Source organism: Cheilinus undulatus, linkage group 6, assembly GCF_018320785.1.
Source record: "Cheilinus undulatus linkage group 6, ASM1832078v1, whole genome shotgun sequence".
NCBI lineage: Eukaryota > Metazoa > Chordata > Actinopteri > Labriformes > Labridae > Cheilinus > Cheilinus undulatus.
Window position 1 is genome coordinate 9244117 of NC_054870.1, and position 13738 is coordinate 9257854.

At 40.2% G+C, this 13738-nt stretch overlaps 1 protein-coding gene across 1 annotated transcript in view; it reads right to left on the reverse strand.

The window, feature by feature from the left end:
* Positions 1-10280, reverse strand: part of LOC121510689 (rho-related GTP-binding protein RhoQ) — a 41223-nt gene extending 30943 nt beyond the window's left edge. The window contains exons 1-2 of the mRNA XM_041788855.1: positions 9712-10280; positions 9375-9433 (exon numbers count right to left, since the gene is read on the reverse strand). Coding sequence (XP_041644789.1) covers positions 9375-9433; positions 9712-9853 — 201 coding nt within the window. The 5' untranslated portion in view covers positions 9854-10280. The remainder of the gene's footprint in view (positions 1-9374; positions 9434-9711) is intronic.
* Between the last annotated feature and the right edge of the window lie 3458 nt (positions 10281-13738).

Here is a 13738-nt window from a genome sequence, read left to right on the forward strand (position 1 = left end):
TTATTAGACATGATGTCTACTCAAGGAAGATTTACCATGAGCTTCTGTGGACATGTTGAATCAGTTTTTAACACAAATATCTAATCAGCCAATCATATGGCAGCCACCAATGCATTTAGGCATGTAGGCATAATCAAGTTGAGGTGCTGAAGTTCAAATCAAGTATCAGAAGGAGATCAAAGGGGACTAAAGTGAGCTTCTCTGTCCTTTTGTTTCTCTGTAGGAACAGCCTGAAAGAAACCCAGACAACTCTCATCAGATGGACCACATCCAACCTACTGATCACAGGCCTGAAAAACAATTTCCCTGTGACCCCTGTGGGAGGAGATTTGGTATATTACAAAACTGGAAGAGACACCAGAGGATCCACACTGGGGAAAGGCCTTTCTCCTGCAACCTGTGTACAAAGAGTTTTACTTGGCTTGGTAATCTGAAGAACCACCACAGGACCCACACTCATGAGAAGCCTTACTCCTGCAACCAGTGTGGGGAAAGTTTTACTCAGACTGGTCATATGAAGACACACCGGATGATCCACACTGGTGAAAGGCCTTACTCCTGCAACCAGCGTGGGAAAAGTTTTGTTCAATCTGTTCATTTAAGGAGTTACCAGATGGGTCACACTGGACAAAAGCCGTACACCTGCGGCCAGTGTGGAAAGTCATTCTGTTGGCCATACCAAATTAAGAAACACCAGCATGATCACAATATAGAAGATTAGAATTAAAATGTATCACTGCATGAAACTAAAGTTCCTCTTTTCATTTTCTCCACTGCCAGAGCTACAGCATTAAAAACACAGAGCAAACAAACACCAGCACCTGATTTTAAACTGTCCAAACATTTTAGATTGTCTGATAATAATGGGTTTTCTTTTGTATTGTAACAGCAGCAGAGGTACCAGTGTGTGGTCAGAGCATTTTCTTTTTTAACCAGATTCCTGAGTCTCACATATTTATCTTGTCTGGTGTAGATGAAGGTTGGTCGTGTTGTTTTTGTTTTTTTACAGCTTGCGTGCTGAAGGACACATGTCCAACTCCAGATGTTCTGTTGTTTGACAGGGTATATGCAGAAAATCTGAAAACAAATTTAATACTTTTTAAAACCTTTTTAAGAGTCTCCCTGAACTTTTTAAGACTCCAGTGTGTGACCCATTTATAGATACTGATTATATCATAGTACACAGTGTTAATTTTTAATAACTACTGATCAATGTGGTATAATTCAGATTTTTGGGTTCATGGTGCACATATGTGCAAAGATAAACACATTTTTTTAGGAACTAGACAGTATTACAAAGCAGCAGAGTTTTTACAATCAGAGCAAATATGCAATTCTAGGCCTTGAAATACCTTGGCCTTACCTTACAATTTCTAGAACATCAATTGAGCCACACAAAAGTTGAAATCAGAAAGTTTGTGTTACTTTCTGTTTACCTGGCTCAAGCACATGCTCAGACAGCTTAGACTGCTAAATGTATTCTTCTTTGTCTGCTTATTTGAGTGTTGCTTTAAAGGGATAATGTGTTGAATTTGGCATTTTAGCGACATCTAGCGTTCAGATTTTAGAATGAGCCGATGTTATCAAAACGTCACATCACTAGGCGACGAGAGCCTGTGAAGACCAAAAAGGATCGTGAGCCGGACATCATTTACAGCAGTGACGAGGTGAGGGTTTATTCATTCCTTTTTGTAACCATAATTTTTATAGATTATAGGCTAGTCTTCTTCTCCACCTGCCTTCCAGGTAGCTTTCAGGACCGGCGGGCAGGTTCGTATTTAAAAATCGCGTTTCGCTCTTTCTGTCCCCAAAACGTTGCCGTAGACAACATGGCGGTTCAATATGGCAGCCTCCATGAGGGCGACCCGCGGTAATGTAAATTTATAAAGCTTTTTTCTAATTTTGTAAAAAGAAAACGAAAGTTTAAAGGGGATGATTGTGCACTTATTTTAACATACTTCACATAGATATATAAACATCATATCCCATGTACACCGTTTCTGTTTGGCGAAATGCAGCCAAATTCTACACATTGTACCTTTAACCTGGGTACTGTCAGAGCTTTGCTTGACACAACAGTAAAATGTTTTTTTAACCATAAAATTAAACACTGCTTGATAAAACCTAAAAGTACAATAAGTATAAGATTCACTGTCTGAGGTCATCAGGAACATTCAATAGTTTGGGGCTGAATTATAATCTTGCAAAGCAAATCGATGCCCCATTTACATGTTTCTCACTGGCAAATCTATCTTGCAAAGCTCCCGTCTGAACCATCTGGGCCCAGTTGGAAAGTGACAGGACCAATCAGCACTGGGGGGCAGTACATTCAGGTGCAGTGAAGCAGTGAAGTAAGCAAGCAGCAACAAGAGGCTGGTGCAATTATGGCAGAAGACATTAGCGTGGATGCTGCCAGTACCAGTTTTATCAGAACTTGTCGACATTTTTCATTAAAAGAAGAACAAAGAACAGCAGTGATTTGTTTCCTTTCCAAAATGACAAAAGTCGTGTACTGACATGTCTACAGTCACCATGGTTCACGTTATGCAGTTCTCTATGGAGTTTACTCCTCGGTAGCAGCTATGACATCACGTGTTTTGTTGCTCTGATTGGCCTGTAAAGATGTGACAGACAGAATGTTCATCCAATCACCCACCAAGTTTTTTTTTCAAAGGCTCAACCCTTTCCCAGACACCGTCTATGGAAGGTTTTCCAGATGGATGTGTGAAACAAATCTGTCTGGTGTGTCAGGTTTGCTGCATTAGGAACCATGTAAGAGGAAAAGTGGAAAAAGAGAAAAACAGTTTTCATAGAGAAAAAATGTCCCCGGTATGTGGTACACAAGTGAGATAAAATTAAAGTACAAAAATCCATACTTGTAACAACTTCGCCGACCAGGTCGGCCAATATTAAAAGAAAAAGGAAGTGACTAAAGAGACTTACACGAAGATGCAGGCAAGGAGAAAAAAGCAGTTGGTCATATTTACAGAAAACTGCAAAAACTCTACAGAAAAGAGTTTTTGCAATCCTGATAACTCAACTATTTTGAATGAATGAAAAAATACCAGCAGAGAGGAGCTGGATTTTTGTTTTAACACACATAAAGTAACACAATTACACTATGAAAATTCAACACCTGGTAAAATTATGAAGCAGAAATATATTATTGCCCTTAAGGAGCCTTGTAGTGACACTCTGCTCAGCTCTGCTTACCTCTCCACCTTAATTCTCATTTTTAGGTTATTCAAAGTTTCTGTTATTTTTAATCTCTGTGATTTTAATGATGGGTAATACTTAAAGCACAAAAACTTAAAAAGAAAAAAAAAAAAAGATCAACTTCATCTATTTTTGATAGGTAAGAGAGGTTAGAGGCATAAACTGCTAAAACATTGGTGTTGTTTTAGTACCCAAAATGCCAATTTTTCTGATAAATCAGAGCATAAATGAGGTTTTACAAGCTTTATACTGGACCTCAAAATTTGGATATTATTACAGCCTTATAGTCACACTACGATGGCAGCGTGGGTAGATATCATATGGAGCAGCAAAGCTTTGTGGGCTCTGCAGCAATGATGGCACATTTAATATTAAAGGATGCTTATCAAACATACAAACAAAACGGTCGCAGGTTTGAGTGTTGAATTCAAGAGTGAGAGAGAAAATGAAATCCTGAGAGCTGAATTTATCCTCCCCCATCTCTAAAGCTGTCTCCACTCTTCCTCTTTCTGTCTTCCTCTAACTCTCTCTCTCCGTCTCTCTCCTCCGGGTCTGGGTCTTTGATCAGACCCTGAAGCTCTAAACATTACCAGCTGGCCTCGTGCTCCGCAGAAAGAGGTCAGCAGAGGAGGGGGCAGAGAGCAGAGAATAGTGGGGGGTACTTTTATAAAGAGCTGTAACTCTACTCTGCAGCACAGCAGACATCTGGGAGAACTTCTCCATTTCAGAGCCGCTCTGAGTCAGCTGAACACAGACACAAACACAGCGTATCATACACGGCAGAATAGACAATAAGCTTGTGTTCCTCTTCTCACTGCGAGTAGTAACACTTCCACCATCTGTTTTCTGCAGAGGATGATGTATCCCAGCCACAGGTAGCTGCCCGGGCATCTGTCTGTGATTCCTTATTTATGGACTTTAACATTTAGCATTCATGAATGAACTAAGCAGAGTAACAGCCAAATATTCCCACGTTAGCCTCTCAGTTCTGGGTTTTTTGTGCTTCCGATGGAGGGCTCAGGTTTCAGGCTGTGACTTCACATAGTTAAATCCGTCCCTGAGGAAAGTGTTAACCGTTCAGAGAGTGACATGTGCACGGTTTCAGGTTCCTGCAGAGATGGGAGGTTAAAAAGGAGTTGATGCTGGGAATGAAATTCTGCTGTCACGTCTGTGCAGAGCAGCTAGACACAGGCTGAATTTAAAGAGGGCCTGTGCAACAAACACCAGTGTTTAGTTTCAGTGTTTTTATGTCGTATATTCTTACAGCTGAAAATATTTCAATCGCTGAACTTCAAGACCAAGCCCTAACATTTTTGTTCCAAAACTTGGGCTGCATATGCATCTAGCATCCAAATGGAGTCTTCCGGAAACCATCCAGACATGGTTTCACTGCAAAAATAAGAACAACTCTAACATGTTCTCATACATAAAGCTCCGAAATGCATCAAGTTTATCCTTTAGTCAGAGTGCACATTTGTGCAAAGTCTGAAGAAAATCCCTCAAACTATTCTGGAGAGATTCACAAGCAAGTGACAAACATGAGGCCTAGTGACCTTGACCTTTGACCTCCAAAATACAATTATTTCACTTCATACAGATTTGACATTTGTGCAAAGATTGAAGAAAATCTTGAAATAGCATAGCCACAAGCAACGGATTAACATGAGGTCCAATGACAGTGACCTTTGACCTACAACCTCCAAAATCCATCCTTGAGTCAGAATGAAGTATGAAGAAAATCTCTCAAATAGTTCTTGAGATATCGCATTCACTGTTAGGTCTGAATGGACAAGTGTCAGTGTTTACTTGAGCTGGTTTATGGAGCTTGGGTATCTTTAAGGAGGAGTTGTAGACATTGTCTAACAGTAGTTTTCGGACACGGTCAAGTCAAGCTACATTTATAGCTCAATCAATGGATTAAAAGTACTCCTTTCCTTGTCCCTGTACACAAGCATCAGGGAAGAATCCAACAGCTTCATTCCAGGAGTGAAAATTCTGTTAATTTCCTCCATAGTGGATTTGATCTTTAGCTACGATACCATAACCAACAAAGGTAGTCTTAGCATGACTTACCTCAGCATGAAATGATGGTACATGCTCATGTAGAACACTACATTTTGTAGGGCTGGGATCAAAAAAATCGATTTTCTGATTCAGATCAATTTTTTAATTAAATTTTCAATATCGATTCATTTTATTCAAAGATCGATCTTTAATTACTGACTGTTAAGTCTATGTTGCACTTTATTGTGTTGATTGATCAAATGTGTTGGTCAGGAAACAAGTTTGGGGTCAGTTTTTAGTGTGAACTTTAATATTTTAAATATTGTGCCTACTTAGAAGGTCTCTTATTAATAATTCAACTGAAAGTATCATTTCTGCCATTAGTTCTCTAAGACCCCCTTTCATATTCAAGCAAAACAGGTACTATAGCTGAAATATCCCTCAATGAATCAATATTGAATCAAATCGGAAATTAAATCAAATCAGGACGTTGCGAATCAAAATTGAATCAATTCAGGAAATCAGTGGCAACACCCAGCCCTAACATTTTGTATGTTACCGTTCTTGTTTACAGGAAAACATGGTGTATTCATGATCTTAACCCTCTGAACCCCAAGCTTTTTTTTGTTTAAAGATTTATTTTTGGGCTTTTCCTGCCTCTATTACATAGAGGAGGACAGTGGATAGAGTCAGAAATGGGAGAGAGAGTGAGGAGAGACATGTGGTAAAGGGCCACAGGCCAGATTCGGACTCGGGCCACGTACATGGGTAGCGCCTTAGACCGCTAGGCTATCTGTGTGCTATTTATAAGCTTTTTGTTTAACCATTTTGTCTCACCTGGACTTTTTGTCTTAAAAAGCTTGTAAAACATCACCCCTGTGGAGCACAGCCAAACTCCAAACATCTTATTTTTCAGGACAACCTGTGCTTTAAGAATATGTGTGCTGTGGTAATGTTTATTGATTTTTTTAAAAATGTAATGGGCCTCTAAAAACAAAAAAATAAACAGAAATTACAACTCAAAGATTTTTATAACAATAACGGCTGAGACTTTTTTTTTTTTTTGTGCAAATTTGTTCTCCAATCTCATCGGGACAAAAAAGTAAAAAAAAAAAAAAACAGGGACACAGAGTCCTGCAGCACTGCTGCCTCAGAGCGATCTTGTGAGGTGGAGGATTTTTCCCCTCCAGAGTCCCCTGAAGCAGGCTGTGAAGTGGTGGCGGACCGTGGTGGAGCTCAGGCCATCTCCTGCATGATCTGAGTGAAAAGCCATGCACACTTTGGCAAAGCACTAAGCAATGACAGAACAGCCTGCCATTGGTTGTCACAACCCATGTGACAAAATATATGGTGGATACCATGCTAAGCTAGCAGCAGAAATGATTTAAGATGGATTAAGAATTGATAAAATGATGTTTACTATCAGATACTGGTGTGGATTCAATCTTTAAAAACCCCAGAAAGTCATCCAAGTTCACTAGAAAAGCCTCCATAAGGTCTACTAAGGCATGGATAGTATCATTAAAATGTCAAAACGGCAAGCTACAAGAGGAAATTAACTAAGTAGCTAGAGTCACAGCAATGCTTCTCAGTGGTGAAGCCTGCTGTTACCTTGGAAATGTTAACGTCCCCACAATAAACATATGAAACCCTACAAATGTACAAACTACACTACATTAGAGATAAAAGAACATAGACATTCTGATCGAAGTGTACTGCAGGACGCAGTTCTTTCACAGCCATAAAATAATGATGTCGAACATCTTGCACCTTTACCACCGCCATTCTCAGCTTTCCATTCAATTTGCACGTAATCATTTTTTTCTATTCATGAGTAGTTGGGTAGCTAGTTGGCTTGGTTCCAGGGTTACAAAAAAGATGAAAGGATTTCCTGAAATATCAGTGAAGCATCTCCATCCATCCATCCATCCATTTTCTATACTGCTTATCCCATTGGGGGTCGTAGGGGGGCTGGAGCCTAATCCAGCTGTCATTGGGCAAGAGGCAGGGTACACCCTGGACTGGTCGCCAGTCAATCACAGGGTTGACGTATAGAGACAGACAACCAGGCACGCTCACACTCACACCTTCGGCCAATTTAGAGTCACCAGTTAACCTAATGAGCATGTCTGTGGTGGTGGGAGGAAGCCGGAGTACCCGGAAAGAACCCACGCATGCACCGGGAGAAGATGCAAACTTCGCACAGAAAGGCCCTGACCAGGAAACAAACCAGGATCCTTCTTGCAGTGAGGCAACAGCACTAACCTCTGTGCCGCTGTGCAGCCCTTCAGTGAAGCATTTGAACAGGAAAATTTACTTCCAGAAAGAGAGCTGCTGAAAAATTGGGCATCCACTGTTGAGCTCTATTTTTGTAGTCTACATCAGTGGTTTTCAAACTTTGTTTGACCAGGACACACCGAAGGTTAAGCCAAAATCTCAAAGCACACCATATTTAAATCGATACAAAATAGACTTTTTATAGACTTTTTAAACAATGTTACAGTCAAGATGGCCAATAAGGAGAGATAAAGGGAACAGCTTTCTGGGGGCCGGCCAACTGGAGAATCATGGCGATGGGAAAAATGGGTTAAAAGTGACAAAAACTTCTTTAAAGTTTAAAAATAGTGGCAAAAATGTGTTACAAGTGGCCTTAAAGAATTAAATGATGTTAAAAGGTGGTAAAATGGGTTAAAAGTGATCAAAAAAGTTAAATTGGGCAAAAAAGTTGTCAAACAGGCAAAAGTGGTCAAAAATTGGCAAAAAGGTGGAATAAATGGGTTGAAAGGGTCAAAAAGGTTGCAAAATAGATCACAAGTGGCAAAAAAAGGGTTAAAATTCCTAAAAGGTGGTTAAAAGTGATGGTAAAAATAGCAAAAAAATGGACAAACCATAGTTTAAAATTGGGCAAAAAGGGAGCAAAATGGGTTAATTGTGCCAAAAAGCTCCCAAAAAGTGGCAAAAATGCTAAAGAAAAAAATCAGCAAACTGGTTTAAGTTGTCAAAAGAAGTCGCAAATATGGGTATAAAATTGGTTAACTTAGTTTTAAAATTGCACGAATTAATTATTTCAACACCAATTTTTACCCAATAATAGCTTGCCATGCTTTTCAGTTCTAAATGAGATAACTGTTAGCCAGGATGCTAGCACCAATGAAAATAAAACTAGAATCCTTCAATGAAATCAAGACCTAAATGCTGCAACTGCAGTTCCTCTTGTGCCCACTAGTCTCCTGCAGTGAGTCAACCCCCACAGAGCCCCATGTTAAAATGTCCAACTTAACAGCAGAAATTAACAGCCTGTTCATTTCTCTTTTCATGACCACTCCACATCCTGATTTCTTATACAGCTTCACTATTCATTAAGGCTTGAAGTGATGTATAATAAGGGGCGTGGCCTCTTTGAGTGACAGGTGGGTGCTGCTGGCTGTCTGCTGAGGGTCTCCTCTGCTGAATCTTCTAGAAACACCAACTTAAAGTTTCATAAATGTGCTCTACAACCCTGTGGGTGATGCCACAATGGATAAATGTCAAAATACAGTAAATGGGAAAAAACAGTGGGCCTTCCAGTGGCCGGATCTGCAGTGCTTTTATCATCGAATAAAACAAATCAATGTGCTCTTTTGAATGGCTTAGCCAATGATTTTCACTGACAATTAACATTTTTCTCTCCAATTAATTTCCAGCGTTTGCAGATTAATTTGAGTCTGCCTGTTTTTTTGCTAATCTTTTGCTGATGACACCCTCCATGAGCCTGTCAGTGTCTGCTGGGTACAGTTTTAACTCCTGCCTGCTGAATGGCACATTGTAAAGAGAAAGCGCAGCATTAGCAGCCCTATTAACCAACCTGTGACATCACCGCTGCACATAGGAGGCCTGTTCTCCACATAATACAACTATTGACCCCCCCCCACCCACGCACCCACACACAAACACCATGAACACTGTCCACACAGACACTCTGCAGTAAAGAGTGTGTGAGAGCCGTCACCTGTTGCAGCTTAGAGTCTGGCCTGAATATGAAGCCTGTGGGCGGCTGGAGGACAGTTATCAGCCCCAGGAGCACATGGGCTAGGGAGTGGGTGTGTGTGTGTGAGAGTGTGTGTGTGTGTCCTTGACATGCTTGGCACAAGGCCTGAGGAAAAAATAAACTGTACCTGACCGGCTGTGTCATACAGTCCCAGCAAGTACTGCTTCCCCCCGACACTGACGCTCACTGCAACGACATGACAAAGAGCATGAGAGGAGGAGGAAGGAGGGAGGAAGAGGGGAGGAGGAGGGAGTTAGGGTCCCCAACCCCTCTCTGCTGTGAAGAAGGCAAACAAGTGGTTTTGATTATATCAACAGATGCAGCCAATGCACAGAGAGAGAGGGGGGAGGAGGGGGAGAAGGGAGTTGACTCTGAATACATCTGAGGCATTTTTATGGTCACATTCACAAAGACAGAAGATATGAATATTAATATTTATGATAAACACCCAGGAGAAGATTTACCTGCATAATGGTCGAACACAGTGGGGACGTACTCCTCCGGAAACGCGTCGTTGGCGTAGCTCATGAGCAGACACGTTTTTCCCACCGCTCCGTCTCCCACCACGACGCATTTTAACATGATCGTACCGGTTCCGTTAGCCATGATCCCGACCTTACCGTCATCATCACCGGCCCCTCGACGCCCTGCTGTCCTGACCCCCTCCCTCTGCTCCTCGTGCCTCCCCTCCTCTTCGTGCTCCTCCTGCCGCTGTCGCTGCTGCTGCTGCTGCTGGGCGGTGATCCCGCGCGGCGCGCATCACCAGCGGCGGAGGCGGACAGCGCGGCGCACAGAGCCGGACTGGAGCTGCATCCTTGCCCGCTCCTGTCCACAGCTGGTCACCGTATACTCTCCCGGAGCTCTCTGTTAAGATTTCCCCTTTCCCCCTACAGACTGAACGAACCCTCCGAGGAGAGAGATCCGAACACGATGTTCCCTCAGATAAGTAACGTCCAGCACCGCTGCCGCTCCTCGTAGCACCGGTGCTCAGCCTACGTTCCCTGGTGAGCTCCTCGCCAGAGCTCGTGCAGTCTGGCGCACCGAGCTGCTGCTGGACGAGGTGGGTGCGCTCGCTGGAGGGGCGGGGCTTGGGTTTGAAAGCAAGGGGCTCCGGATAAAGTGCACTCCGCCTGACGGGGATGAGGAGCAGAGGGATGACATCATGAACACGAAGAGGGTTCAATCAGTGAAGTTTATTTATTTCTTTAATTGATCCAAAAATCACGGAGGAATTTTAAAATTTTTGTTTTTGCTGTCAAATCCAGCCCACTTTATTTTTATGGCATCAAAATAAGGAGGGCTCATATTTACCAGAGAGCTGCACAGTGAATTAAAGCAAACAGGTATAAAAACACGAATTACGTTAAAACTAAAAAAAACTGTAAAATAAATTTAAAGAAAAACATGAAAAAATATATAATTCTAATAAAAACCAGAACGTAGGCTAGGGGAGACTGGGGACAGTTGCAACACTTTTTACATTACTGTCAGTTACTCAGAGACCATTTGGACTAGGCACACCAAATCTTTACATATTAAACTGACATGTGTCTGCTAATTACCCATACCATTTAAAGATGGCTACATATGACATATCAATCACAGTATTTATTTGAATAGAGGAATTCAGACGTTGCAACTGACCCCAAACCTGGGGACAGGTGCAACACAGATCAGGGACGGTTGCAACATATTAAAAAACATGAAATTTCACTAATCAACTTCTGCTTTTTGTCTCAATAAGCAAAGTATTCCTACGATATTAAAGTATAATATATTTAATAAGTTTTGTAGATGTTACTGAAGCTATAAAAACTCAATATTTCAGCGTGGGACAAAAAGAATGAAATAATTTGCAAAACAAAAAACATTTATTTATTTAAACATGTTTTTAGTAAACAAAATTCAAATTGTTTTAAAACTCTATATGACAACAAATAAATTGACTTTTCTCCTGTTTTCACAGGAAAATGTATGTGGTTAGTTTGTCCCATAGCACAACAGATGCAACAATAATTGCTAAGTTTTGCTCAACAAGTTATTTTGGGAATTATTTGTTCAGCATCAGCATTAGTTTGTCATTGTCTTATAATATGATTGCCTGTTCTGTTCATCATGAGCAATGAATATATTAATTGTGCCTATTTTGAACTAAAAATCTTCAAAAATACTGTTGTGTGGTCTGTTTTTATATGACTAGCCTAATTAGCATGGGGACGGTTGCAACAGTTGCAACCGTCCTCATGGTATCAGTCACGACAAACATCATGTGCTAGCTAGCCACACTGACATTGACACATGCTAACTATGTCACTGAATAGTCAGCAAAACAATGACTCAAACTAGGTAAGTTTGGATTAATTCATACAAAAGATCAGGACAGTATGACAAAAATACAGCTCATGAAAAAGCTACTTTCATACCCCCAAAACAATTTGTCTTGATACAAGCAGGACCAGATGCTCAATATGGCCTCTCTCTTCTTGGTGGGCAGAAGTTCTAACTGAGCATGTGCAGTGTGAGTATTATCACTCTAGCATGTTTCTGATTTGAGAAATAAGGCTTGTTGCACCCATCACTGGTTGCAGCTGTCCCCAGTCTCCCCTATAAAAGCATGAATAACATTAAAACTAAAAAAAAAAAAAACTGTCAAATAAATTTGAAGAAAACATAAATTCTAATAAAAACACAGAGCGTAGGCTATTCACACCCTCTTCACTGTTTAAAATGTTTTAATGTTGCAGCCTAAACCTGCAGGTTTAATCTCATGTATCTACACTCAACCCTATCACACCAAGTGAAAACAGCATTTCAGAAATTGTTGCAAATCTGTTAAAAATAAGAACTGAAATATCACATTATGCAACAACACTTGAAATTTAGCCCTTTGGAAATTGGACCCAATAAGGAATCTCTAAAAATCAGCATGAAGCTCCAGTCACCTCAAGAATATTTCTAGGATTAAAGGACTAATGTCACAGCAGGACCTTGAAAAGCTGGTCCATGCATTTATCTTTAGTCGAGTTCACTGGTCTGCCTAAAAAGTCCATCAGACAGCTGCAGCTTCAAAATGCTGCTGCTCAAGTCCTCACTAAGACCAACAGAGTGGACCACATCGGTCCTGTTCTGAGGTTTCTACTCTGGCTCCCTGTCTCTGAGAGAATAGACTTTAACCTCCATAGACCTGAGCCTTTGTTTGAAGATTATTTTGTGTTTTTTTCCCACTTATTTGGGATAAATACGGTCTGATAAGTTAAAATATCAGTCTTGTTGTTGAACAAGAATTTTTTGGAAATTTTCCTTTCCAAAACCCCAGAAATTTCATAATTTAAAAGTAAAAGTCTTTGAGAATTCTTAAATATAGCTTTAAGTATTTCATGAAAAGTACTCAAATATTTCTTTAGATAGTCTTCAAATCTTTCAGTAAAAATTCCTCATAAAGCCCGAAAATTCCAATTAAAAATTCCATGCAAATTCCTAGAACTTGCAAGCAAATGTCCCACATATTAAAGTAATTTCTTCCTTAAATTTATTGGCAAATTCTAGAAATTTTCAAAAACATTCTCCAAAATTCCATGAAAATGATGGAAACAACCCAAACCCCCTAAAGTTTTCTAAGAAAAATGCTGAAAAAGTCAAAGGCCAAATTCCCAACAAATTCCTCCAAAGTTTGGTAATAATTTCCCCATATTCCCATGAAAATGCATTAAAATTTTTAAATAAATTTAAAGCCATGAAACCCTCCAAAATAGTAAACGTATCCTCTTAATTTCCATAAAAATACTTTGATAGCTTCCAAGCAAATCTGCTAAAATCCCAAACTTCTTGAGAATTATGGAGATCACTGTGCTCTTGGAAACCTTCAGTGCAGCAGAATTTTATTGTAGCCTTCCTCAGATCAGTGCCTTGCAACAATCTTGTCTCTGAGGTCTGCAGGCAGTTCCTTTGACCTCATGGCTTGGTTTTTGCTCTGATTCTTGCATACTTAAATATTATCGCTGATGAGAAAATTAATAGTTATGGTTAAAGCGTTAAAATTAACCCTGAAGCAGAGCTATGCATCGTCACTGACCTCACAATAACAATTATCCTGTCAATGATTTGACTCATTATCAGAATCCAGATGCATCACTATGAGGTGTATACTACATTTTCGATATCACTGCATATAGTTTCTTTTACTAAAAGGGCTGTAGAGATAAGTGTTAACATAGAGGTCTTTACATTTAAACCAAAGTGAACTACAAGTGAACTCAGGCCTGGTCCCAGGTTGAGAATCTACAAGGAACTTGATTATGAATTTTTCATTTTGCTCCATCATTGCATTGGTTCAGAATAAACTATGTCTGCATTACAATGCATAGAAATAATTCATTTTAACACCCATAGTTTCTGCATTTTGAATGAACAGCCTAGCACAGGGCATGTACGATAATCCACTATGGCTGAAATAAATGCACAGATTCATTTTCTTTGCATTATTTTGGGTTA